This window comes from Pogona vitticeps, chromosome 4 (assembly GCF_051106095.1).
Source record: "Pogona vitticeps strain Pit_001003342236 chromosome 4, PviZW2.1, whole genome shotgun sequence".
Lineage (NCBI taxonomy): Eukaryota > Metazoa > Chordata > Lepidosauria > Squamata > Agamidae > Pogona > Pogona vitticeps.
Genome location: NC_135786.1, coordinates 216,202,469 through 216,227,803, shown reverse-complemented (window position 1 = coordinate 216,227,803; position 25,335 = coordinate 216,202,469). Strand labels below are relative to the sequence as shown.

Below are 25,335 nucleotides of genomic sequence, written 5' to 3'. Positions count from 1 at the left end.
TGGCCCATAGGAATGCATTAATTCCATTTCAATGCATTCCTATGGGAAAACAAAAATATCTTCGTCTTGCGGAGCACCTAAAAACTCTCAAGAGGCATTTGTCTTGCAAGTTTTTCATTGCCCAAGGCATTTGTTTTGCGAAGTACCACTGTATAGGCCATGTGGTCACTTAAAAACAAACACCAATACAAATATGGAAGCAGGCTTCACGCTAAGGAAGACATCCAACAGCTAATCTGACTGTGAATTTACCAACATTTTCCTTTCCTAGTGGTTAAACCAAATTTTAATCCCAGCTCTCTGATGGACGTCTTGGAAAGGCCCCCAAGTAAAGTTCCCTTTAAGGTGCATATCTGTGCATGTGCCTCTGCTCCGCTCTGCACAGCGCTCTCCTCCACTTACCCATAGTGATTGTTTTCAGCCCCTTTCAGTGGAGTTGCGCACTCGAGAGGCAGAGCTCTGGCCAGTGAGGCTGAAAGTTACAGGGAACGTTGCCCCCAGGCCAAATAGAAATCTCAAGCTTCAGAGGAAGACTATACTGCGAGAAGAGGGAGAGTCAAACTGCTTGGTGATTCTTTGTTGGAAGAGATGGGACATAAATTGTGAGATGTTACTTGACGAGGAATTTCTACTCCTCACCCCTTCCATCACAAATTGTTTGCATGCTGCTTAAGAATGCTTGCCTGGCATGAACAACTACTATGCCAAGAATCTTTGTGAAACAGCCTGATGAAGATGGATATTACCATTGAAAGCCAGTTATCCATTAATTTTTCATTGGTCCAAAAAAGGTATCACCTGCTGCTGTATTTGTATTGAGAGGGGGGATTTACTATGCTAAACATACATTCTTTAACGTGGTTCTCTATGAATCCACACTGATGGGTTAAACAGCGCCTGCGCTGGTTCCTCTCGGAATTTTCCAGAGCTATGAGGGAAAAGATACAATGTTTGAGTTGCCCTGCACTGCGCAAGTGCAGCCCGCCAAAAATCCCCAGTTCCATTTATCCGCCCGCGGAGTTGGAACCTCTCGGTTAGAGCTCTTGAGATTTTACTCTCCTTTCGCTATTTTCGGATTTTTTGGACTTGACCTGGCTTGCCTATCGTCTATCCGCATCTCCGTTGCCCTGAATTCGGACCGGCTGACCTTCCGTTGCCTCCGGCGTGCTTCTTGCAAGTACTTTCACTTCCCGCTTGATCCTGATTGAGGCCTATTACCTCCTGCTGAGGCGCCACGCGCCAGCAGGATTTCTTCAATTACTGACTTTCTCTACCGTTCGTTCACCGCTTAGCTTATGTCAGCGAAAAAGGGACCTTTCCGCCGCTGTTCTGCTTGCTCCGGGAAGCTCCCCTTCCAGGACCATCATTCCCTCTGTCTTTTCTGTCTGGGCGAGACCCATTCGCCCACCACTTGCAAGCATTGCAAGGAATTCACCAAGGCGACCCTAAAATCTCGTCAGCAACGCCTCAAGTATTTTCTCTGGAACCGCACTCTCTCAGCTTCACAACCGTCAGATATGGAATCTGTTCAGTCGGTCTCCACCGTTCGTTCATCGGTGACTTTGGTCTCCTCTTCCCCTCCTTCGACATCCAAGGAGGTGTCCACGAAGGTTTCCAAAGCGAAATCCAAGAAATTGCCTACAGGAAAAAAGCCTTCCTCTGATGTTCCTTCTTCTTCAACTTCGGCACCAACGAAGAAGGGTCCGTCCAAGGCTGCATCGAAGACTAAGGCGAAGACCAAGGAGATTACCCTGGTCGTCCCACCTGTCTCGGCTTCGGTCCCTTCTCCATTTCTTGAGGAGTCTTCTCGGGACCGAGATTCGGTCTCCGACTTAGGCGCCCCCATTCCACCTCGCCAACCGCCTCCGGTGGATTTGGGAAAATCGCCTACGGTTAGCCAGCTCGACAAGCTCGTTGCCGGCGCCGAGAGTGTACCGCTCAGCCCAATACTTACCGGGCGTACCACCCGATCTCCTTCACTTCTTTCGGAGTCGGGTCGATCGGCATCTTCTCCCCCCCCACGGGGTCGACCTATCAAGCCGGTCGAAGATCCAGTCCCTCGACGCCCAGCTTCACACTCTGCCGACGACGAACCATTGCCGAAAAAGCCCCGTCATCGACGCAGGCACCGTCGAGGCCACCGACGCCGAAGGGACTCCTCACCGTCCGACTCAGAATACAGTCGGGGTCGGAAGAGGTCCCACCGGAGACGGCGAAGAAGGGATTCTTCTACTGAGTCTTCTTCCACCTCGAGAGATAGGAGACATAGGAGAAAGAGATCTAAGTACTCCTATTCGTCATCCTCTCGGTCACATTCTCCGCGCCGAACCCCGTCCCCGAATAGACCTTCGGAAACGGGCTCCGGGAAGCCTACGACGCCGAAGGATGCCCCGACTGCACCGCCTGTCGCGCCACGACGACCTGCAGAGGAGTGTCCTCCAGCCCCGAAAAAGACACCTTCGGGGCCGAAAGTACCTTGTCCTCCATCCTCTCCATACCACTCAGAAGAGGAGCATCCAGGAGAGGAATCTTCCGGTGCGGACGACGACACCGAGTCAGAGGTGTCCTTAGAAGTTCCGATCCCGGGGGAACCTTTACCCCCAGAAGCAGCGAACTTAAAACCATCCTCTCCGTCGGAAGATTTTTCTTCCTACACCCAAATGGTTGGCCGCATGGCGCAGGCTTTGAAGCTTGAAATTGAACAGTCCCCGAGAAGAGAAGAAAATCTCATCTTCGGGGATATTGAGGCCGAGCGAACGCATCCAGTCAGTTTGTCTTTCATACCTGAACTGATGGATCTTATTAAGGAATTCTGGGACCACCCGGCCAATGCTACCTCGATTTCGAAAAGAACCGAAAATCTCTATAGGATCCATGGTGATAACACCTCTTTCCTGGTCATGCATCCTGCACCCAACTCTTTAATAGTGGAGTCTAGCTCCACTAAGACTCCTGCAAAAGGTCATCCTACCCCAACCAACAAGGAGGGCAGGAAGTTAGAGATTCTGGCACGTCGAATGTACTCTATGACCACATTTACCCTGCGTGCAGTGAATTATTTGGTGGCTATGGGTGCCTACCAAAAACAACTTTGGTCCAGGGTTCTTCCAGCCCTTCAAATGGCTCCAGACGACATCAGACAGCTTTGTCTGGATACTCATGCGGAAGCTCTCACGGTATCTAAATACCAACGACTTGCCGCCCGCCATGTAGCAGAGGCCACGTCCAAGAATTTTGCTTCCCTTATCACTCTGAGAAGGCATGCTTGGCTGCGCTCAGCCAACATTGTTGAGGACATTAAGACTAGAGTAGAAAATCTACCTTTTGATGCCACAGGCCTCTTCAGCCAGAGTACTGATGAGAACCTGGAAAACTTACATAAAAGTAAGAAAACGGCCAAGTCCTATTCTGTCCAACCTCCACCTAGACAATCCAAACCTCAGTGGCGTCCAAAGTACACCACCCAGTCTTACCAACAGCCTTCCACCAGTACCTACCGTCCTTATGGAGGCAATTCTTCCCAACGCCCGCCTCAAGCTTCTTCCTCTTCATCTACTGCTTTCAGATCCCAACCGTCCCGTAAGAGGCAGTCCTTCAAAGCACCTGGAAGAAAACAGAAACAGTACCTTTGACTCCCTGGCCATTCCACCGTCACCCTCCCACACCACCCGCCTCTCTCCTTACCTTCACAACTGGACTCTCATCACCAACGACATCTGGGTTCTCAACATTATCACCTCCGGTTACCGCCTGGAGTTTATAAGGTTGCCTCCTCTAGGACAGGTCAACCCTACATCATTCGATCCGATCCTAGAGGAGGAAATCCTGACTCTCCTTCAGAAAGGGGCTATCCAGAAGGTGTCATCAGAGGATGTCCTCGACGGTTTTTACTCCCGATACTTTCTGGTACCAAAGAAGGACGGGGGACTCCGTCCCATCCTCGATCTGAGAAGCCTCAACAAGTTTCTCAAACCACGCAAGTTCAAGATGGTGACTCTAGAATCCATTCTTCATCTTCTGAGGCAAGGAGACTGGTTTGTGGTCCTGGATCTAAAAGACGCATATTTCCATGTCACCATACACAAGAGCCACAGGAAATATCTGCGTCTACTCTTCAACAACACCATTTTTCAGTTTGTGGCCTTACCCTTCGGCCTTTCCACAGCACCCAGGACTTTCACCAAGTGCATGGCTCCCGTGGCAGCATACCTGCGCCTCCAGGGGATCCAGGTGTTTCCCTACATCGACGACTGGCTGATTGTCTCGACCTCAAAACATCAGGCCTTAAAGGACACTCAGTATGTTCTCCAAACGTTACAATCACTAGGTCTTACCGTGAATCACGAAAAGTCCAAGCTGAATCCATCTCAAGTGGTGGACTACATCGGAGCGAGGCTAGACTCAGTGCACGCTCGGATGTTCATGCCTCCAGAGCGCATCCGAAAGTTACACAAAGCCATAAGGAAATTCAGGCCAAGGGCAAGAGTAAAAGCAAGCCTTGCGCAACATCTCCTAGGCCTCATGGCTTCTACAACGGCGACCTTGTTCCATGCTCGCCTCAAGATGCGTTCACTTCAAATCTGGCTGCTGTCCCTCTTCGATCCACTCCTCGACAGTCCAAACAAGCTTCTTACTGTCACCCCGGAGCTGGCACAACAGCTTCAGTGGTGGACTTTCCCACCTCACCTTTTGGTGGGCCGTCCCTTCCGTCCTCTTCATTTGACAACTCAAGTCACTACGGACGCGAGTCCACTCGGATGGGGCGCCCATTGCCAGGGGCATCAAATCAATGCCCTGTGGTCCCCTCAGGAGAAGGGCTTGCACATCAACCACCTGGAGCTGCTAGCCATCATAAAGGCTTTGAGGTCCTTCCTACCTTTAGTGAGAGGCAGGGCGATTCAGCTCGTCACGGACAACATCACAGCGATGTTTTATGTGAACAAGCAGGGAGGAACAAGATCAAAGTCCCTTTTGTTCCTGTCAATACATCTCTGGGAGTGGTGCTACCAGGAGCAAATCTACCCGGTAGCCATCCACATAGCCACCACAGACAACATCGTTGCAGACGAGCTCAGTCGCCGTCCCACTCAAAGTCACGAATGGGAACTGGACTCAGAGATCTTTCAGGAACTCTGCCACAAGTGGGGAACTCCGACAATCGACATATTCGCCAAGCACTCCAACAAGAAATGTCTCCGCTATGCATCCAGGGCAGGACGGGGCCCAGGATCATTGGGAGATGCTTTCATGATCCCTTGGCACAAGGGGCTTCTCTACCTGTTTCCTCCCATTCCATTGGTCCAGAGGTCAGTAGTCAGAGCCCTCCAGTTGCAAGCAGAAGCAATCTTGATTGCACCTTGGTGGCCCAGACAACCTTGGTTCTCTCTACTTCTGCAGACAGCAATCGACAAGGTCAAGCTTCCTCTCATTCCTCACCTAATAACTCAGGACTCGGGGTCGATCTTCCATCCCGACCTCGACTCCCTCCAATTGACAGCGTGGAGGATATCCCGTCAATAATGGAAGTTCTTGACAAGGCAAGGAAGCCTTCTACCATCCGCCTCTATCAACACAAGTGGCAAGGCTTCCTCAAATTCGCTACGGAGCGGGGTTTACAAGCATCTCCCGTCTCTTTATCTACATTGCTGCTGTATCTGAGACACCTGTTCGATCTTGGTTTATCTAAGTCTACCTTAAAGGTATACACCTCAGCCATTATAACTTTCCAACCCAAGGGATCTCAATCCTCCAGATGGTTTTCCCATCCAACGGTGAAAGCTTTCTTCAGAGGTCTGACCAACATGAGACCCCCTGTGCGAAGACCATTACCTCAGTGGTCTTTACAGACAGTACTACACTCACTGGTTCGTCCCCCCTTTGAGCCAATGGCTACCTGTGACCTGAAGTTTTTGTCCCTCAAAACTTTGTTTCTTGTGGCCATCACTTCTGCCCGTAGGGCTAGTGAATTGGCGGCTCTCCGGGCTGATTCCCCTTACCTCCAATTTTTCAAGGACAAGGTGGTGTTGCACCCAGATATTTCTTTCCTCCCCAAGGTGGTGTCAGACTTTCATGTCAACCAACCTCTGTTGCTGCCTACTCTTTTTTCAGAACCCTCTTCAGATGTTGAACGCACGCTCCACTGTTTGGACGTTCGTCGTGCGTTGTCCTTTTATATCTCCAGGACCAAGGACTTCAGAAAGGTCCAGAGACTGTTCTTGTGTTACTATGGCCAACGTAAAGGGACTGCTGCTTCGACGTCGACCCTCTCCAGATGGTTGGTTTCCACCATTTCGCTGGCCTATGAGTTGCAGCACAAACCTCTCCCTGAAAACCTGCGTGCTCATTCCACACGAGCTGTTGCTACATCCACGGCCCTGCTGCGTGGGGTAGACATCCCCGACATATGTAGAGCAGCTACTTGGTCCACTGTATCCACATTCATTAAGCACTACAGACTGGACCTCAGGGCCAAGAATGAGACCAGATTCGGGAGGGCTATCCTTACATCACTGCTGCAGTGACGGCCCACCATCCTGTAAGTAGCTTGGTAGTCACCCATCAGTGTGGATTCATAGAGAACCACGTTAAAGAAGAACAGGTTACTTACCTGTAAACATGGTTCTTTAAGTGGATTCTCTATGAATACACACGACCCGCCCAACCTCCCCACGTGTCCGTCACTGTTAACTGAGTTCCAACTCTCTCTATGTGCGGGCACATGGAACTGGGGATTTTTGGCGGGCTGCACTTGCGCAGTGCAGGGCAACTCAAACATTGTATCTTTTCCCTCATAGCTCTGGAAAATTCCGAGAGGAACCAGCGCAGGCGCTGTTTAACCCATCAGTGTGTATTCATAGAGAATCCACTTAAAGAACCATGTTTACAGGTAAGTAACCTGTTCACTCCTAGCATTCTTTTTAACTGTGTTGGTTAAGGGTTAAAATGACTGGAGAGCACCAGGCTAGGAAAGTCTGGGTCAAGTGGTACAACTAAACAAAAGTTCATAATTACCGTTTAAAATTTGAATATATTGACATTTTCCCAAAATAAATGGGGGGGGGCAGGTATTGAACATGAAGGAAAAGGTTATGGCACATTTTTCTAAATCTGGAACTGAGATTTGAAGTTTACTTTTCTTTTCTACTCCCTCAGTATGGAGTTGTGCAGTTTTATGGCCTTTATAGTATTTATGAATGAATGATACCAGAAGTAATTTTTAATAAGTACAGTGGGGTTTCGACTTACAAACTTAATCTGTATTGAAAGGCAGTTTGTAAGTCGAAAAGTTTGTAGGTCGAATCTGCATTTCCTATAGGAATGCATTGAAAACCATTTAATCCGTATCTGCTCTTTTCCGTCCATAGAAACTAATGGGAAACTAATGGGAAGTTGCTATTCCGCCTTCTACCACTAGAGGGGAATCTTTTCTTCTTTTTTCTTGGGTCAAGAAAAGTTCAGGAAAGGAGAGGGGAGGCAGGGAACAGTTTTAAAAGCACTTTTGAAATCTTTTTTTTCAACGAAGCCAATTTTAAAGCATGTTTAACACAGAGACAGGAGTCTGGAAGTCACACCTTAGCTCAGTCTTTGCAAGCCAGAATTCCTGACCCACACAATTCTTCTGCAAAAACACAGACAGGCAGGATTTTGGAACTCACACCTTAGCCCAGTCTTTGCAAGCCAGAATGCCTGACCCACCCAATTCTTCTGCAAAAACACAGACATTTCAAACAAAACACATTTTAAGAACATTTTTAAAACCAGCAACTTTTAAACCAAACACATTTTAACAGGAACAAAGCAACTTTTAAACCAACCAACCCATCCACTCACCCACCCACACCTTTTAAAACAAAAGACAGGTGGCTTACCTTTTGTTGTCTTCTGGAGGTCCCCTCCTCTGGGTCATCTTCTGCAGGGGGTCCCATGGTGGCAGGGAAGCCTTCGGATCTCTCAAAGGGCTCCCCCCCGCTGACACAGGCTTTCCCAGGGTGGACGGGCCTCCCAGGGGAGCGCTTCCCCCGGGAGGCCTGGTCTACTGCCTGGGGAAAAAAGCTGGGTAGACTGGGCCTCCCAGGGAAGCGCTTCCCCCAGGAGGCCTGGACTACTGCCCGGGAAAGCTTGGTAGACTGGGCCTCCCAGGGGAGCGCTTCCCCCGGGAGGCCTGGTCTACTAACCCAGAGGGGAAAGCTTGGCAGACTGGGCCTCCCAGGGGAGTGCTTCCCCCGGGAAGCCCGGTCTACTGCCCAAGGAAAGCTTGGTAGACTGGGCCTCAGCTTTCCCAGGCAGTAGACCAGGCCTCCCAGAGGAAGCCCTCCCCTGGGAGGCCCAGTCTACCAGGCTTTCCTGGGCACTATCGGCGGCGGTGGGGGGACCTCCAAGAGGCCTCCCATGGCCACGGGGAAGGCCTCCAGACGTCCCCAGCAGCGGCCACAGCGGTGGCGGGGACCTCGAGATGCCTTGTAGGGCTTCTCTGCCGCCATGGGAGGCATCGTGGAGGTGCCCACCACCACCGATAGTGCTTCGGAGCCACTATCGGCGGTGGGAGAGCCTCCGAAATGCCTCCCATCACGGCGGAGAAGCCCTGGAAGGCATCCCAGAGGTCCCCGCCGCCGCTTCCCCTGGGAGGCCCAGTCTACCAAGCTTTCCCCAGGCAGTAGACCAGGCCTCCCGGGGGTTCGTATGTCGATTTTCCGTTCGCAAGTCGAAATGGAATTTTGCAGACGGAGAAGTGTGTAAGTCGAAAAGTTTGTATGTAGAACCGTTTGTAAGTCGAGACCCCACTATATCTCTTTTCCTTTCAGGCCTAATGCAGAGATTGCGGAACAGAGGAGAGAGAGATCGGGAAAGGGAGCGTGAGAGAGAAATGAGGAGAAATAGTAGTGGTTTGCGAACTGGTTCTCGGAGAGACAGAGATAGGTAAGTCATTCTTTTTATTTAAAAATCTGGCATATTTCAGTCAAAAATGTTAGCAGTTTAAAACCACAGCAGAAGATTTTCTCCTTATGAAGGCTTGGACCAGAAGCTCCAGCATAGTAAGACACACAGGAAGACACCAGGAATAAGCGCAGAGAATATTTACTTGCTATATATATTTACATAGTGCTCACAGAAACATAAGGATTCAGCAGTCAAACGGACAGAATTTAAGCATGACAGTCAAAATAGAACTGTGAATGGCACATTATCCAGCCTTTTAATTTATACTACCTCCAATCAATCAAATTAATGGTTCACCTCATGGTAGATAATTCCACACAGCTCTGTCCTTCTTGTCACATAGGCAGTGACTAAATAACTCCACCTGCACTACCCAATTGTTAATTACATTTCTTCTTCTTAAAGACCTAACAAAAACTGGCTGCAATAGCAATCTGTTATTCCCTAATAGTCAAGCTTTTGCTTTCTAAAATAAATGTTGCTCAGAACCAAAGCCTGAAAGTAATTAAAGGAATTCCTGTTATATTGATACACAAATACAGCACAGCAGAACAAGTGTTTGATCCTGGAATATAACCCTACGGTACACTTTACCTAAGTCTTTTGCAGAACAAAGACAATTTCTGATGATGTGTTTTTTTTTAAGGGACTTTAGAAGGCAACTGTCGATTGATACCAGACCATTTCGACCTGCATCAGAAGGGAATCCTAGTGATGACCCTGATCCTCTTCCAGCACATCGACAGGCCTTGGGTGAAAGGCTTTACCCTCGTGTACAAGCAATGCAACCTGTAAGCTTAGCATATTTCTCTATCTAATGCAGTGAAAATTGTTACGTTGTGTTAATCTAGTTAATTTCGGGGTGCTTACACATATCTTGCACACTTTTCCCATTATAGTTGTGTAATCGGGCAGCGATTGCAGTAGGCAGGACTAAAGCAGAAGTGGATGGTTCATTTGGATCTCTCTAAAGTGTATATGAGAAAATGTGGGTAGTCTCATCCACTTTCTTTTAAAGCTTCCATTTTTCCTAAAAATAGTTATGTGTATATGTGTGGATAGATGCTCACCTTATACAAAATTAATTTTTCTGGGGAGGTTGCAGTGCATTGGGAAGAAAGTGTTGTGAGGTTGCCCCTCTAAACAGAAAATAACCTTGGAAAACAGGCCCAGCAGAGAAGCTTTTACAAACAGGATACCAGCCACACCAGTGATGGGTGGGCTGCAGGTTAGAACTGGCCAGGAAGTTTCCAGTTTCCTACCCATTGTTTTACCATATAGGAAGCCCACAAGCATCTGAATGCTTCATGTATGATGGGCTCTGGATGCAGAGTAGATGATTATAATTATGAAGCAATTTACAGAAATTGGAAATACCATTTCTTATTTTCAGGCATTTGCAAGCAAGATCACAGGCATGCTTTTGGAATTATCCCCTGCTCAGCTGCTTCTCTTGTTAGCCAGTGAAGATTCCCTTCGGGCAAGAGTGGATGAAGCCATGGAATTGATTATTGCACATGGAAGGTAATTTACCATTAGTGAACTTAACATTAATAAATTTCTCCCCCAGGAGAAACTTTGAAGAAATGTATTTGTGTGTCCGCTAGTGGGGTTAAATGTTAATTTGCATCATGGCTCCTTCTCAGAGTTCCTCTATGTTAGGAAAGGTTACGAGTTTTAGCTTCCCCTGCCCCCCTTGGCTAACATCTAGCCCTTCCATATGACGTTGCTGAAAAAAGTAAGTGTTAAGTAGTGAAAGAATAAGCTATGTATTTCGCATTATTTTTAGTGATGTTTAATATGTAATTTATATGATTGAAAGTGGATTTTTAATGCTTTAAATTGAGCGCTCAGGAAAAAATGTAATATAAGTAGGTGAAAATATTTAGAAGCCGCATTGCCAATGTAATTTGACTTTTATTTGTTTGTATCTCTGTGAAAAATAATCAATTGCACTTCATTTGTTACAGTTATAGAATTCCTAGTAAGGTCAGAAAAACCTTGCTCATATTAAGCAGAGATTAGAATTGAGAAGTTATCATTTGTCATTTTAGTCTAGTTATGCAGAGAGTGTAGTGAGAGTGGCCTTGAACTAAATCAGTTGGACTGACAAATCAGTTTAAAGTTTAATTTAATGATGAAAAAGATATGCCTTAGAAACAGTGAAAATAAAATCTAAAATAAACAAAATACTGTATTAAAAAAACAGAATAAATGAATCAACTACCATGTGATTATAACAAAGTTGAAAAAAATGTAATATCCTGTGTTGATCAAGCTGACAACTGAATATTTGTCAGGAATCTGGGATCCAGTAGTGGACTTCGCTAGCAGAATGTAAGATTTCAGTGACATTGGGAGAAAATTAACCCCTTCTCCTTTATATCCCCCCAAACCCCTCTCTAGTGGCTAGGAAATCTTCAAAAGCCAGTTTTCAGGAGATATGCAAGTGGAGCAAGAATAAGTTCAGTTGCGCTTGTACTTCACCAGCAACGTAACATTGGATTTAGGGCATCAAATAAAAAATCCACTGTGGGTCTTCTTAAATTATGTCTTGTTCAGTTTCAAAAATTCTTCTAGAATCCTAGATATTAGTGTAAAATACCAGACAAAGTAGTATCCAAATAGACCCTTTTAGGAGTGTTGGAATCCTAACAGTCTCTCTCCTTGGACCACGAAACCCCTCTGTTAGAACAGTTTCACTGGCTGCCACCCTGTTTCTGGCCCAATTCAAAGTGCTAGTTATGACCTAGATAAAGCCTTATTGCCGCCCAGAGTAGACCTTTGGTCTAGATGGGTGGGGTAGAAATCGAATAAAATAAAATAAATCAAAAATATATATTGTGTCCAGACTATCTGACTGTATCCCCTCATAAAACCCTCCTTGGACTTAAGATCTTCTGGGGAGGCCCTCTTCTTGGTTCTGCTACCCATGAGGCTCCTTCACCTCTTTGAAGACAACTGGAAACATTTTTGTTCAGGCAGGCTTGTCATGATTAGTCCAGACTGCTTCACAACCTTTGTCCTTTTCAATTTTAGTTGAGAGCTATGAAAACAGACTCTCTTATCATAATTAAAAATTAATTCTGTTAATTTTAATTAGGGCTCTTATTTACCACTTAAGAGCTAGACGTCTTTGCCAAGTAAAACCTTCTAGGCATTGTCTGTATTTGTCCAGTCTTAACATATGTGCCAAAAGGTGAGAATAGCTTCTCTGTTCTTATTTTCAAATCAGAAGATACAGCCATGACTGGTTTGTGAACCATACTTCCAAACTGTAAGTTCATATGAACCCACATCTCCACAAGCCCTTCCTTTTTTTTCTTTTCTTTTCTTTTTTTACAATACACATCAGGTTCAGCAAGACCTAACCAGTGCTGTTCACCCATATAATACAAAATGGTCACTAAATGTGCTAGGAAATGGTCTGAATACATGTGATGCAGCAAACTTTGCTGAAACCAGTCAGGTGTTAGAGCATGGATGGAAAACCACCTGGAAATCATTGGTATGCTGCCTTGACCTCTGTGGAAGAAAGATGGAGTATAAATGTAATGTTATGGGTTGGATTTAGCGCAATTCCATGCATCCTTTGGGCAACTTGAGTGTGGTGCATTTTCTACTGGCTGCCACCCTCTTCAGCTGCAGTTTTAATTATTACATTTGATTCTGATTTCTCTTCTGTTCTATTAAAGGGAAAATGGAGCTGACAGTATCCTAGACCTTGGTTTGTTGGATTCATCTGATAAAGTGCAAGTAAGATGCCTGCTTTAACTGTTACTTTATTTGCTTGACATTAAAGTATATAGAAAATACTGTGAACTATCTGAGGGGACAAAATGGGCTCACCAAGAAGATTTATTGTGTCTGGTATAGGGATAATCAAACTGGACTGTGGGTCTTATCCAGTGCCACAGGTTACAGAAATAAGACAAAAAAAAAAAGGTTGAAAAACCTCTGCCCACTGAAGGTTATGCTGGAAAAGAGCATACCAGACTGAGTCTCTAAACAACAGCATTCAAGATCACAATATTGTGTTGCAGCTCCCGCTTATAACTTGTGTTTGATTTTATTAATGAAACAGATGGTAACTTTTTTTACAACATGGGTGACTTGCCTTATAATTTCTATGCTCAGATTTGGCATAGATGAAGATCATATTCTGTGATGAAGCTAGAAGTTGACACTGGGGTTTGTTCATGTAATTTGTTGCCGTACTCATTGGGAGTGAGTCTCACATAATCACCATTCAAAGTCCCCTGAGCTCATTCATTAATACATCTTTCTGGTGCATGGGGGAGAATAAAGATATGGAACACATCAGCATAAGTCTATTCCTCATCTTCTGTCTTCATTCCGAAAGTGCTTGAAAGGACTACATCTAAAACTAGATCTAGTCCATATTTAAATAGTTTCACTGCATCAGTGTTAGCATCTAATTTACTTTTTTCAGTTGTTGTATCTTTGATATAGTTCTTAATAGGGCCATAGCCAACATCCCTTTTAATTCTGTATTTCTTCAAAAGGAAAATAGAAAGCGACATGGGTCTAGTCGCAGTGTTGTGGACATGGAGTTGGATGATACAGATGATGGTGATGACAATGCACCACTATTCTATCAACCTGGAAAGCGTGGTTTTTATACACCAAGGCCTGGCAAAAACACAGAAGCCAGGCTAAATTGTTTCAGAAATATTGGCAGGTAAGGTGTTCTTTTGATTTGCATATTTTGCAAAAAAAAATCTATAAAAGAAGACAATGGGTGTAAAGGAATTAAACACCTGTCGTAGAAGTTCAGCTAAAATTGGAAGATAAGGCACTACTTGTTTGTTTTTATACTTTTCTTTTGACTTGTTTTCAGTCATTCTCTTTTAAAATGTTATTTTCTATACTGTTTTTCAGAATTCTTGGGTTGTGCTTGTTACAGAATGAATTATGTCCCATCACATTAAATCGGCATGTCATAAAAGTTCTTCTTGGCAGAAAGGTAAACATATATATAGAGGGGGGGAGAGAATGAGAGAGAGATATGCATAACATCAGAGTTTGCAAAGGGTTTTTTGAGGGGAAGGGATTGTTTTTGTTTTGTTCTTGATGTACAATTGCTATGTTGTGTTATGTGACGTTAAATCGCCCGTGACTTATGGTGACTCTATAAATGATTGATCTCCAAAATGTCCTGCTCATCTCCTGTAAACTCAGGACTGTGTCTTCCTTTATGGAGTGTCATCATCTTAAAACTGCAAAGCTGGAAAGGGACTCTTGGTTATTATATTTTCCGGAGAATCTTGCCTTCTCATGATGTGCCCAAAGTATGATAGCCACAGTTTTGTCATTTTTGCCTCTAGAAATAGGCTTGATTTGCCCTAGTATCCACTTGTTTGTCTTTCTGGTGGTCCAGGGTCTCTGCAGTGCTCTCCTCCACACCATAGTTTAGCTAAATCAATATTTTTTCTGTCAACTGTCTTCACTATCTAGTATAACTGCTATGCCCATGCTGATTGAAGTATTGTGGGAGTTATTGTTCAAAAAGATAACTTTTCCAAAGCCTGAATACTACATCACAGTAAATGTAGGACTTCAGTGTGGTTTAATCAACATTGCTTACATGTCTAAAATGTTGGGCCAGATTACAACAATCTTGCCCTTACGCCATCCGGGTTTCAGTTTAAAGTTAGGTGCTGCTTCCACCCCTAAGTAGAAAATCACTCAAGAGTTCTCTGTTAGAAGGGAGGAAGAGGAAGCGGACATCAGGCATCAATATCCTTCTTGTGTTTCTGACTTTGGTGCTGATACTCCTATAGTTTGTTTAAATCATAGTTTTCTGGTTTAAAGTGTAATTCAAACAAGATGTGATGTCAGCACCATAGCTGGGGAAGAGGGGAGGGCAGGATATCTAGAGTGGCCACATAGTTTTCTTTTTTGTTAAGCTGGAGTATCTGGCTGTAGAGCCAAGGTTTTGGAACACAAATCTCCACTGTTCCTTCTAGGAAAGAGGCAATACAGTGGAGCCTCGCAAGACGAATGTAATTCGTTCCGCAAGGAGCACTGTCTTGCGAAAAAATCGTCTTGTGAAAAGCAGCTTCCCATAGGAATGCATTGTAATGCATTCCTATGGAAACCTCGCAAGACAGATGAAATTTTTTCATCTTGCGAGGCATCGGTCTTTGGGGGGGTGTCTTGCAAAGCATGGCCATAGAAGAAGCCGTCTTGCGAGGCACCATAGTGATCGAAAAAACCATTTGTCTTGCGTTTTTTTGTCCCGTGAGGCGTTCATCTTGCGAGGCACCACTGTACAGTATCTGTAGCCTTGGGCAAGCTGCAGTATCCTAGAGCAGTGGTTTCCAACATTGGGTAACCCAGATATTCTTGGACTGCAACTAAGAAATCTCAGCCAGCAAAACTGGTTGTAAAGACTTCTGGGAATAGTAGTCCAAGAACATTTGGGTTATCCAAGGTTGGAAACCATTGTCCTAGAACATTACCAGAAGAAGTGCCTAATAAACAACTTCTGGTTTGTCTATAAGTAGGAAACCCTAAGAATCACCACAAGTCAGAACCCACTTGACAGCACACAGTTGTTACTTTATTGATCTGAGATCATTACATCTGAACCACCTGGTCCAGTTTGTTTCTTTTCATCAGGGGGTGGAAGATACCAGTTTATCTTCATCCTCAACAAATTGCCTATGATGGACACCATGCTTGTAAAAGCTCCACACAATACTGTGCTCAGGACAGTAACTAAGAAGTGAACTGATAATAAAAACTCAAAAAGCAGTTTTACACCTGTACTTTATTTTCAGGTTAACTGGCATGATTTCGCTTTTTTTGATGCGGTTATGTACGAGAGTTTGCGTCAGCTTATCCTTGCTTCCCAGAGTACAGACGCCGATGCTGTGTTTGCAGCAATGGATTTAGCATTTGCAATAGATCTATGCAAAGAGGAAGGTGGAGGACAGGTAAGCATAAAATACAGTTTAATGCTGCCTATTCAGAATCAGTCACTCCCTTTCCTATTAAAGGAATGAGTACTTCAGAAATCTAAATGGCAGATTTCATAAACTAAGAAGAACTGAATTTTGCTTTGAAAATACAGTACATTTCCATTAATTGAATGTTGTGAATCTTTTAACAAGTCTTTTAAAAAACTGTGTTGTCATATTCTGGTTGTTCTAGGTGGAACTTATCGCCAATGGTGTAAATATACCAGTCACTCCTCAAAATGTTTATGAATATGTCCGGAAATATGCAGAACACAGAATGTTAGTAGTTGCAGAACAGCCTCTACATGTAAGTGATGTGAAATTCTTTTCTAGACCTGATATAATTGAAAGGCCGTAATGGTGCATGATTTGTTTCAAATTATACTGTCTCTTAAAATGGATAAACAAAGAGCAAGTTCTGTGTAGACCATGGAGTTACAGAGGCTTAGGAATGTTAGAGCACTATCAAATCTGCAGTGAGCACAGAAATCTGCTGGTGTAGGAAGGGGAAATTTTTGTGTTTTTCTGGTGGTACCTTACCACTGATTCAGGAGGAAGGGAAATGATAAAATTCACACTAGTGTTTGAATAGTGTTAGATTATGAGGAATATTTAGGACTTGTTAGAATGAAATGAAATCGATGCAGGAAGGCGGTGTCTGCTCTGTATTATTAGAGAGGATTTCATTTTGTGTGCAAGTTTAATGTTTTGAAATTAAAGATTAAAAAGCTGCAAAGGAATGGTAACCTGCAGGAGAAGACCCCTACATTGACAACATTTTGTTTGTACAATGGCCAGGAACATCCTCTAGTCCCAACGTCTTAGTGGTTTGACAATATTGGTGCAAAATAACAATTAGGCAGGAAAGAAGGAGCCACTCAGGACTGGAATAAAATGTCTTCTCTGCCTGCCTCAGATCCCATTACCTGCTGGACAGGGAGGAACTGGATGCCCATACTGGCTCCAGTTGTTCTTTCAGCCTAGAGGAAGGATAAAGTGCTGATTTGGGGAAACCTGGATAGCTGTTGATGTCATAGTTTGATTTTGAGGGATAGGGTCGGGTAAGATGTGACTTTAGCTTTTATTTTCTGAAGCAGTTTGAAATACTTCAAATCAGGTTTCCACAGATTTTGGCTGGTCTTAGTGGGCAGGCCACAAGCCACAATTGTCAAGGCTTTGTTCCTTGCACTTTGCCCCTTCCTGAGCTCAGGAACAATTCCCATCTCCTCATTTCAGCTTAGAAGCCTGGCATAATTAGAAGGATGCTTCTTTCTTTCTTTCTTTTGAACTTTGTTTGGTTGAAAGGGATTGTTTTATTACTGTGTTGCTGAGATATCCAGATACACTTGGAAATTCAGTGGCCTAATGGCAAGCTGTCTTTAACCACCCCTGTCTCTAATGTAAAGCACTAGTAATGATCTTCCAGCTTACCCAGTGTGGTGTGGTGGATAGAGTAGTGGATGGACAATGATTTAGGAGGCCGGATTTTGTATCCTCACTCAACCATGGAAGCTCACTGGGAGTGTGGAATTGTTAAAACCATTCAAATACAGTGGTGCCTCGCATAGCGAGGTTAATCCGGTCCGGATTAACCTTCGCTATGCGAAAATATCGCTGTATGGATCAAAAAAAGCCATTGGCAGAAAACTCACCATACAGCAATGTTTTCCGGGTCCGGCAGCCATTTTCGCGCCCTCAGTAAGCGAGGGGAGGGCGCAAAAACGCTGCGCGCGGCCATTTCGGGTGTTCCGGCGGCCATTTTGGACCCGCTGAACAGCTGATCCGCGGGTCGCAAAACGAAGGTCGGTAAGCGAAAGGCTTACTGATCTTCACTATGCGAATTTCGCCCACTGGGGCCGATGTGATGCCTTCGCATTAGCGATCCCGGAAAAGGGATCGCTATGCGAATTCATCGCTGTACGGGGCGCTCGTTAAGCGAGGCACCACTGTATCTCCCTTACCTCAAAAGCCCTATTAAAGCCATCATAATTCAATTCCAACTTGGTAACATAGTGTTCTTCCTATACAGATACAGCATAGTGGTGGGGTCACAACCGGAGATTCTTTCATTCTGCTTCACAGTGTGTGGTAGAATATTTGCCATGGCAAACAGAATTGTGTACAGTGGCTAGAAATTACTCAGAAGGTAGTTCTTAACCTTTCCCACTGTTTAGTAACCAGCCACTATATATTTCTCATTAGTGCTGAAATTACAATTTATATTATGGCCTTTTCAGGCAATGAGGAAAGGTCTGCTGGATGTACTTCCAAAGAATTCATTAGAAGACTTGACGGCAGAAGATTTCAGGCTTTTAGTAAATGGTTGTGGTGAAGTAAATGTGCAAATGCTGATCAGCTTTACTTCTTTCAATGATGAATCAGGTATATTTTTGCTCATTATTTATTGCACAATAATAGTAGTATTCTGGTTTCTTCATTTGCATATTTCTGTTTTTAATTTTCTGTTGATTTTATAACTTTATTGTAAGTCATATTGTATCCAAATTCTCGGAAAACTGGGGGTGAATCAGAGAATTTTCATAAATACATAGTGCCAGTTCTAACATTTTAGGAGCTGAGTTTTCTGTTCATTTCCTTCCCCTGTATCCCTTCTCTCCCAGTTCTGATTCAGAATAGCCTCACTCATTGAAAAACATACAGATGACACATGAAAATCTGCATGGAATGCAAGAATCTATTCTACCAGTAGTGTTTATTCCAATCATATACATGGATGATACTCCCAGCACAACCAGAATATTTCCATTAGATACACTTTTCATGGACATACTATGATCTGTTGCTCTTGTTTTAATGTATTTCACTTTTCCATAGGAGAAAATGCTGAGAAGCTTCTGCAATTCAAGCGTTGGTTTTGGTCCATAGTTGAGAAAATGAGTATGACTGAAAGGCAAGATCTAGTAAGTGTTCTTTCTCTTGCTCAGAGTTAGTTCATACTTCAGAGGTTCTAGATCCTTTCAGATCTGTGGTGTGGAGCAAGGATGTGTTCCTTTAACTAACCACTTATACTTTACCATTTTGATGTGGATCCAAAGAATTAATTCAGCCCACCCAAGACAGCTTTGGACATTGAGTTGCAGTAACAGCTCATGCTGTACTGCAACCTTATTTTGAAAAATTGAGTTTCAAAAGCAATTTATGATACAGCGTGAAGTCTGTATACAGAAGGGGGAAAGTGAACAACAGGCCCCAATGAGCATCCCATTTTGATTTCAGCTCTCCTTAATTTTATACCAAATATCGCATCAGCCATTTATACTGGGCAAACAGGCTTCTCTTTAAAGCAGAGACTGTGTGGTGACAAATGTAAAGTGCAAAACACTAAGAAACTAGTAAGTAGCATTTTAGTTTTCTAGACAGGGCTGTCAACTTCAAGATTTACACTTATTGTCGAATCACATGAATGTATATAATGCTAGTTGAGGAGGTGTTCATAAAGACATCGGACTGTATTAACCTAGGGCTTAACTGGATATAATGGTTTCTTTGCACACTAATGTTTCTGTATAATTTTAATCCTTACTGACCAGGCAGGGGTTTTCAGGTTTTGTATTTTTTTTTCAAAGTATTTTGAACATGTTTACAAAATGGCTGCCATATGGAGATAGTAAAAATAGTTTCCCCAGATTTTATTGCAGCAGCAAAACACTCATGTGATTGGAAAAGCAAATAGGCAATATTAGAAGGTAGACAAGGCAACCCACAATTTTCTGATTGACTGAAGCACCTGTTTCACAAAAAGGCAAATGTGTTTGCCCAGATTACATCTACACAAATCCTTCTAAAATTCTAAAATTAACTTTGATAATGGTATTTCCCACAAATATAAACCCTTTCTCCCTTCCTTTCCTAACTCCGACTCGCTCCCCACGATCCAGAGATGAGATTTTCTTCCAGCTTGAAAGCAGTGGTACTCTGCCTTCAGCTTCCTCCACCTTCTTCTTTTCCCTTCAGAAGCATGTTCAGTCAGTAAAGCAGGGAAGAAGCTCTTCTGCTTTCTAGACATTCAGCGTAAACAAATGTTTTCAAATTACAAACAAAAATGAAACATAGGGTCAGGGGAAGCAATTGGGAGAAGCAGACTTTTGAGGGCACTAATTGGGGAAACCATGGGACAATGTGTTTGTGTATCCCACATTGCTGACCCCCACCTTCATGATCGCAGAAGGATATGCTGTACAAAAAACATAAGATTCACTTGCTGTCAGAAATCTGTTTTTCTATATTCTTTGAAGTGAAGTTTGCATCTAAAGCAGGAATAGGAATTATGTGGCTTAAGAAGGTATTTCCTCAGTCCCAGAAATGCAGAATTGAATCTCCATTTGTGAAGGTTCATTTGAGTGGGCTTCCTTCTCTCTTAATAAACCACAAGACTCAGTCGTTTCAAACGGATTTGTAGTACAGTATTTATTAATTCAACTAATGGAACTTCAACATTAACACATTCACTTGGTAATGTCTCTTGTTCGAGCAACGGCTCTCTCAAGGGTGACCATAAATTCTCTTCAAACAGGTTAACCGGGTTTAAATTCCAGGGTCCAGCAATTACCCTCTCAGGGTCTGTTGTTACCAGCTCAGGTTCCATTTGACTCAGAAGCGGGTTTCCTCATCCCCAGTCCATCCCCACCATGGGGATCCCTCTCCCTGCGAGTTGCCCCAAGATCCAGAAAACACCCCATCTTCCGCAACTCTTCGTTCTCTCTGGCAATGGCTTCCTTTTCTTCTCTAAGCTTTCTCCTCCATTCCCGAGTCTCCGACTCACCCCAGTATGAAGGTCTTTGAGGTAACCCTTTCCTCCTACGGCTTTTCGCCTCAGCCTTGGGAACACACACCTGTTCCCACTTCCCCGTCCAGGGGTCCTGCATCCACACAGTTTCCCAACCACCCGGGATGTTGTCCCTGTTCTCTCTTACATCCCCTATCCCCGCCTCTACCAGAGCCCGCCCCTTCTCCTCTTTTCCCGCCATTTCAGGTCCTGACAGTGTGGCCACACTTAACCCTTTCAGTTCCTTTCTAGGTCCTGGGTGTCCACCGCACGAGACATAGTCTTTTTCCTCTGGTTCTTTTTGTCTAAATCCCAGATGTCTACACTTTGGTCTTTCTTTCTGGGTGGAGTATGTGATGGAGTGGTTTGAGTCTCCTTAGATGTTTTAGGGAGAGAAGGCACTCCTAGAAAGACCTCTTGTCCCTGGTCTTTCCCTTCACACCATTTAATGGTAAACTGTCCTCCTGTGGATGTTTATGGCGCATGGATAGTTAGATGCTGGTGAAAAACTGGACAAAAGTGGACACTAGAACTGTTGTGGATGTGTTCATTGAAGATGGTAACAGGTTTCTTTTCCTTGTTCTCTTTAGGTTTACTTCTGGACATCCAGTCCTTCCTTGCCTGCTAGTGAAGAAGGATTTCAGCCTATGCCATCAATCACAATAAGGCCACCAGATGACCAACACCTTCCTACAGCAAATACGTGTATTTCTCGCCTTTATGTCCCACTTTATTCTTCTAAACAGATTCTCAAACAGAAATTGTTACTCGCCATTAAGACCAAAAATTTTGGTTTTGTGTAGAGTATAAAATATGAATTGCAATGTAATTATTACTAGCTAATTTTTGTAGATTTTCCATTTGTCTATAAAAGTTTATGAAAGGCAATGCTGTCATACTCCCCCTGCTGGTACTGCAATGACTAAATGCAACATTCCCGTTTGCAATCCAAAAGCCGAGGAAGTGCTAGAGATGTTAGACTGTAACCATTTGCTGGTTCTCAGTGTCTTGGTCAAACTCCAGCCAAAGACGACAGCAGAACAATATGAATTACACTGTGATTTAGCTTTTTGTGGGAGGGGGAAAATATAAAATGTTCTTTAAAAAAATTCACTGCTGCCTTTGTGGAAAGTGTTTCAGCAAAGGTTCTTGTATAGAGGGAATAGGGAATTTCAAAATAAAAGATGAAGTATGTTCTGTGTTTTATTTTAACTTTTTTTAAAAATTGTGTTTAATTTTGTGGTTGGCTGCAGTTGTGCATCATGTATATTCAATTTATAAAAAGTTCTTGCCACTTAGAGCTAAGAGTTGAAATCATTCACATTTGCTTACGAAAACCACTGCCGCTGCAGTTTTTGTCTATTTGCATTGGACTCTGGTACACTAAATACCACCACTGATGTTTTGCATGTAATCTGTATACCTTATTGAGGATCCTTTTGTACATAAGAAAAGAAACCAATGCACAGTATTTAATCCTTCACAATCAACATTTTTGTACCCCTCTTTCCTTGAGCAGTCAGTCTTGTTCCACTTCCAACTCAAACCTGGACACTTGTTCTGCTGTGTCTCAAGCTGTTTACATTTTCAGCCTAGGCACTACCTGATAACTGTAAAATGTTTATAAGATCATGATTATTTGAAGGTACATTTTGAAGAAATTTAATGTTCGTGAGCAGCTTAACTACTTTTGTATCTAGCCTTTTTTAAGTATCTTGTTACAGTTTTTAATAAATTACAGACAAAGTACAAAGTCATACTGAAGAAACAATAGTTTTTATTTACATAGCCTGTATATTTTTAGTTATCACGACACACCACAGTGGCCCACAAGCCCCTCTAAATTTTGTAAATGGCAATCACAAAGCAGAAGCAGTTCAGGCCACATTTTACAGTTAGCAGAAAACCCACAGTTGCCTGGGCTCAGCAAACTCACTTGTTTTCAACAGACTCTGTGGAGGGGGACAATGTGGCTTGCTTAGTCAGCACAAAAATTTTGCCAAATGTTTTATGGTATGCGTACAGAGTGCTTGTTTTTTATTTTTAAAAGTGCTCATTTTTGGAGCATATGAGAGTGTGTCCAGTTAATTTCAGTATGCTAGGCTCTTATTTTGTTGAATATTGGAGTGTATGAAAGAAAACGACTGCATCATTGCATGTTGACCATTTTGTAGTAAACATTAGTCAGGATTTAATTTTCCAATGATGGATTTGTTATCCTACATCTTTCCTCTCTTTCGGGAGTTGTTGGCATGGGGGAAATTGCACATCACTGAGAACTTGCCTGAATTTCTGCAAAAGTGGACCATTCTTCTTAACTTTCCCTTGCCAACAACTTTTGCGCCTTTCTCTGCCTTAGCTTAAAGATAGAATGGCCTGCTTCTGTAGGACACCAGACTCTGTGGCAGGCATTGGGGAGCTTTCTAGAGCACAACTGTGACCTCCGTATAGTGGAGACTCTTAAAACTCTTCTCTTAAAGCTGACTATGCCAGACTTGTATAGTTAAAAAATAATAACATCAGGTGCTTTTTTGAATAGTTTTTCCCCCTGCATGTTTTGATAAAATAATTCATGTCCCCAGTGGCAGCCCTTATAGGGAGAAGGATGGAGTTTCTCGATGTGTTCAGTGGATATTAAGTTTTGGATTCTATTTCTGAATCTGCTACTGGTTAATGGCAACTTTCATAATGTCTCTCAGCCTCTTACTCACATTCTGTAAAATATTGATAGCTACCTACCTCACAGAGGTGTTGAGGCTTAATGTTGTTAATCTCCTCCACAGCCCTCTTATGAAAGGCTATGTATATTGTAAAGTATTGTTATATATATAACCTGTGTGTATATATAGCATATCCATATGTTATATGTATAATTTTGTATATAACATAGCTGTTTTACAACTATCACAGCAGGATGAACTGCAGTTAACAAGCCCTGTACAGTAGCTTAATAACATATACACACATAGAGATGCGCGTGCACAAACATAAGCAAAGCTTTGCTGATACTCTAATCGAAGGGGAAAGCTAGAATGATTTATGCTGTCATTTACTTAAGATGTATATGTAGCTATTTAAATAGCTTTTCTCTGTATATTTGAACAGTATCAAGCTTTTAATAAGAAATGTTTATTAAAATTGTACACCGCATTGCTGTCTGACTTAAGTTAGTTTCTTTTAAATATATGATAGATTAAAAGGAAAGTTAATAGAAAAGCTTTAGTAGTGTTGAACACTTAAGTCTTGAAACAGGTGTCTAGGACAATTATTTCTTTTTTTAAAAAAATCATTATAACTGCTGTCATACAGTGCTGGTTTATATAGCTCTTCCTGAAATTTTCTGACTTTGGAAACATTTGGGTTTGTAAGTCTGTTCCTCAGAAGTTACTGAGCTTGGTGAAGTAAAAATACATGTATGTTGCTTTACCCTATTGATTAACCCTGCTGACTTGAGGATTCATGAATCTCTAGATTGTACATGTATTATGCAGTTATATTATTTTGATATTATTTTCATTGGGATGGCTCCATCTACAGAGTCTGAAGAAGCAATTTGAGGATAATAGAAATTGAATGCGATGGGGACATTTCATATAGTAGTTATTTCTGACTGTCAGTATGATTTGTATCCTTTAGTTTACAAAGAGTATCCTAGTAAAAATTAAAAGTATAAATTCATGTTAGGCAAGAAACAAAAATGAAAAATAAAGAAGACAGAAACATTGCAGCACTTTAAAGATTAACTGCCATATTTTATTATGACCTTTGGTAGACAAGTACAATTCAGAAGTGAGAGGGGTCTGTATGGGAAATATTGATACAGTGGTGCCTTGACTTACGAACTTAAATCCATATTGGAACAGTGACTGTAAGTCAAAATGTTCGTAAGTCAAAGCACCATTTCCCATAGGAATGCATTGAAAACCGATTAATCTGTTCCGGCCGAAGGAAAAAAAGACAAAAAAATTAAAAACAAAACACTGCAAGTCCCATGCTGGGACTGCAAAAAAACAAAAAGAAAACAAATCCAAAAATAAACATTGGAGCAAGTCCCACGCTGGGACTGCAAAAAAAACAACAACAACAACAACAACAACCAAAAAACAAGCAAAGCACAGAAACATACCCCCAGCCCAATCCTACCCTCCAAAACCCACCCAGAACTTTTTAAAAGAAAAAAAGCACCTTCGGAGGTCTCCCAGGCCTTCCCCACTGCCATGGGAGACCTCCCGGGGTGGCGATCGGCAATGGCAGGGGACCCCCAGGAGGTTTCCCATGGCAGCAAGGAAGCCCCGGGAGGCCTCCGAAGATGGCGATAGAGGCAGCGCCAAAAACCTGAGAGGCTGAGCCTCCCTTTCCCTAATCGTTGGGGTGAAAGAGCTACAAAGAAGCAGCCTCTTCACCACCAACGGTTATGTTTTTTGAATTTCCCACCTTTCCCCCCTGCCCTTTTCCGTTTGCAGGTCAAAGGTCCAGCCGCAAGTCAAAGCAACATTTTGCGGCCAGAGCTGTTCGTAAGTCAGAATGTTCGTATGTCAGGGCGTTCATAAGTCAAGGCACCACTATACAGTTAAATATGACCTACCTAAAAAAGAGACTGTTTCCTGGGCACAAGAAATTGTAGTA

General features: G+C 43.2%; 1 protein-coding gene across 12 annotated transcripts in view; it reads left to right on the top strand.

Moving 5' to 3' along the window:
- UBR5 (ubiquitin protein ligase E3 component n-recognin 5) overlaps positions 1-23,859 on the top strand; it is a 97,883-nt gene extending 74,024 nt beyond the window's left edge. For 8 of the 12 annotated variants that reach the window (XM_078393629.1, XM_020783408.3, XM_020783411.3 and 5 more), the window contains 12 exons: positions 8,802-8,916; positions 9,584-9,728; positions 10,331-10,461; positions 12,173-12,214; positions 12,633-12,693; positions 13,464-13,639; positions 13,840-13,924; positions 15,744-15,899; positions 16,117-16,230; positions 18,161-18,305; positions 18,759-18,844; positions 21,300-23,859. In XM_078393629.1, coding sequence (XP_078249755.1) covers positions 8,802-8,916; positions 9,584-9,728; positions 10,331-10,461; positions 12,173-12,214; positions 12,633-12,693; positions 13,464-13,639; positions 13,840-13,924; positions 15,744-15,899; positions 16,117-16,230; positions 18,161-18,305; positions 18,759-18,844; positions 21,300-21,512 — 1,469 coding nt within the window. In that variant the 3' untranslated portion in view covers positions 21,513-23,859. The remainder of the gene's footprint in view (positions 1-8,801; positions 8,917-9,583; positions 9,729-10,330; positions 10,462-12,172; positions 12,215-12,632; positions 12,694-13,463; positions 13,640-13,839; positions 13,925-15,743; positions 15,900-16,116; positions 16,231-18,160; positions 18,306-18,758; positions 18,845-21,299) is intronic. The other 4 variants (XM_020783413.3, XM_020783412.3, XM_020783410.3 and 1 more) reach the window with 3 other exon arrangements.
- The last annotated feature ends 1,476 nt before the right edge of the window (positions 23,860-25,335 follow it).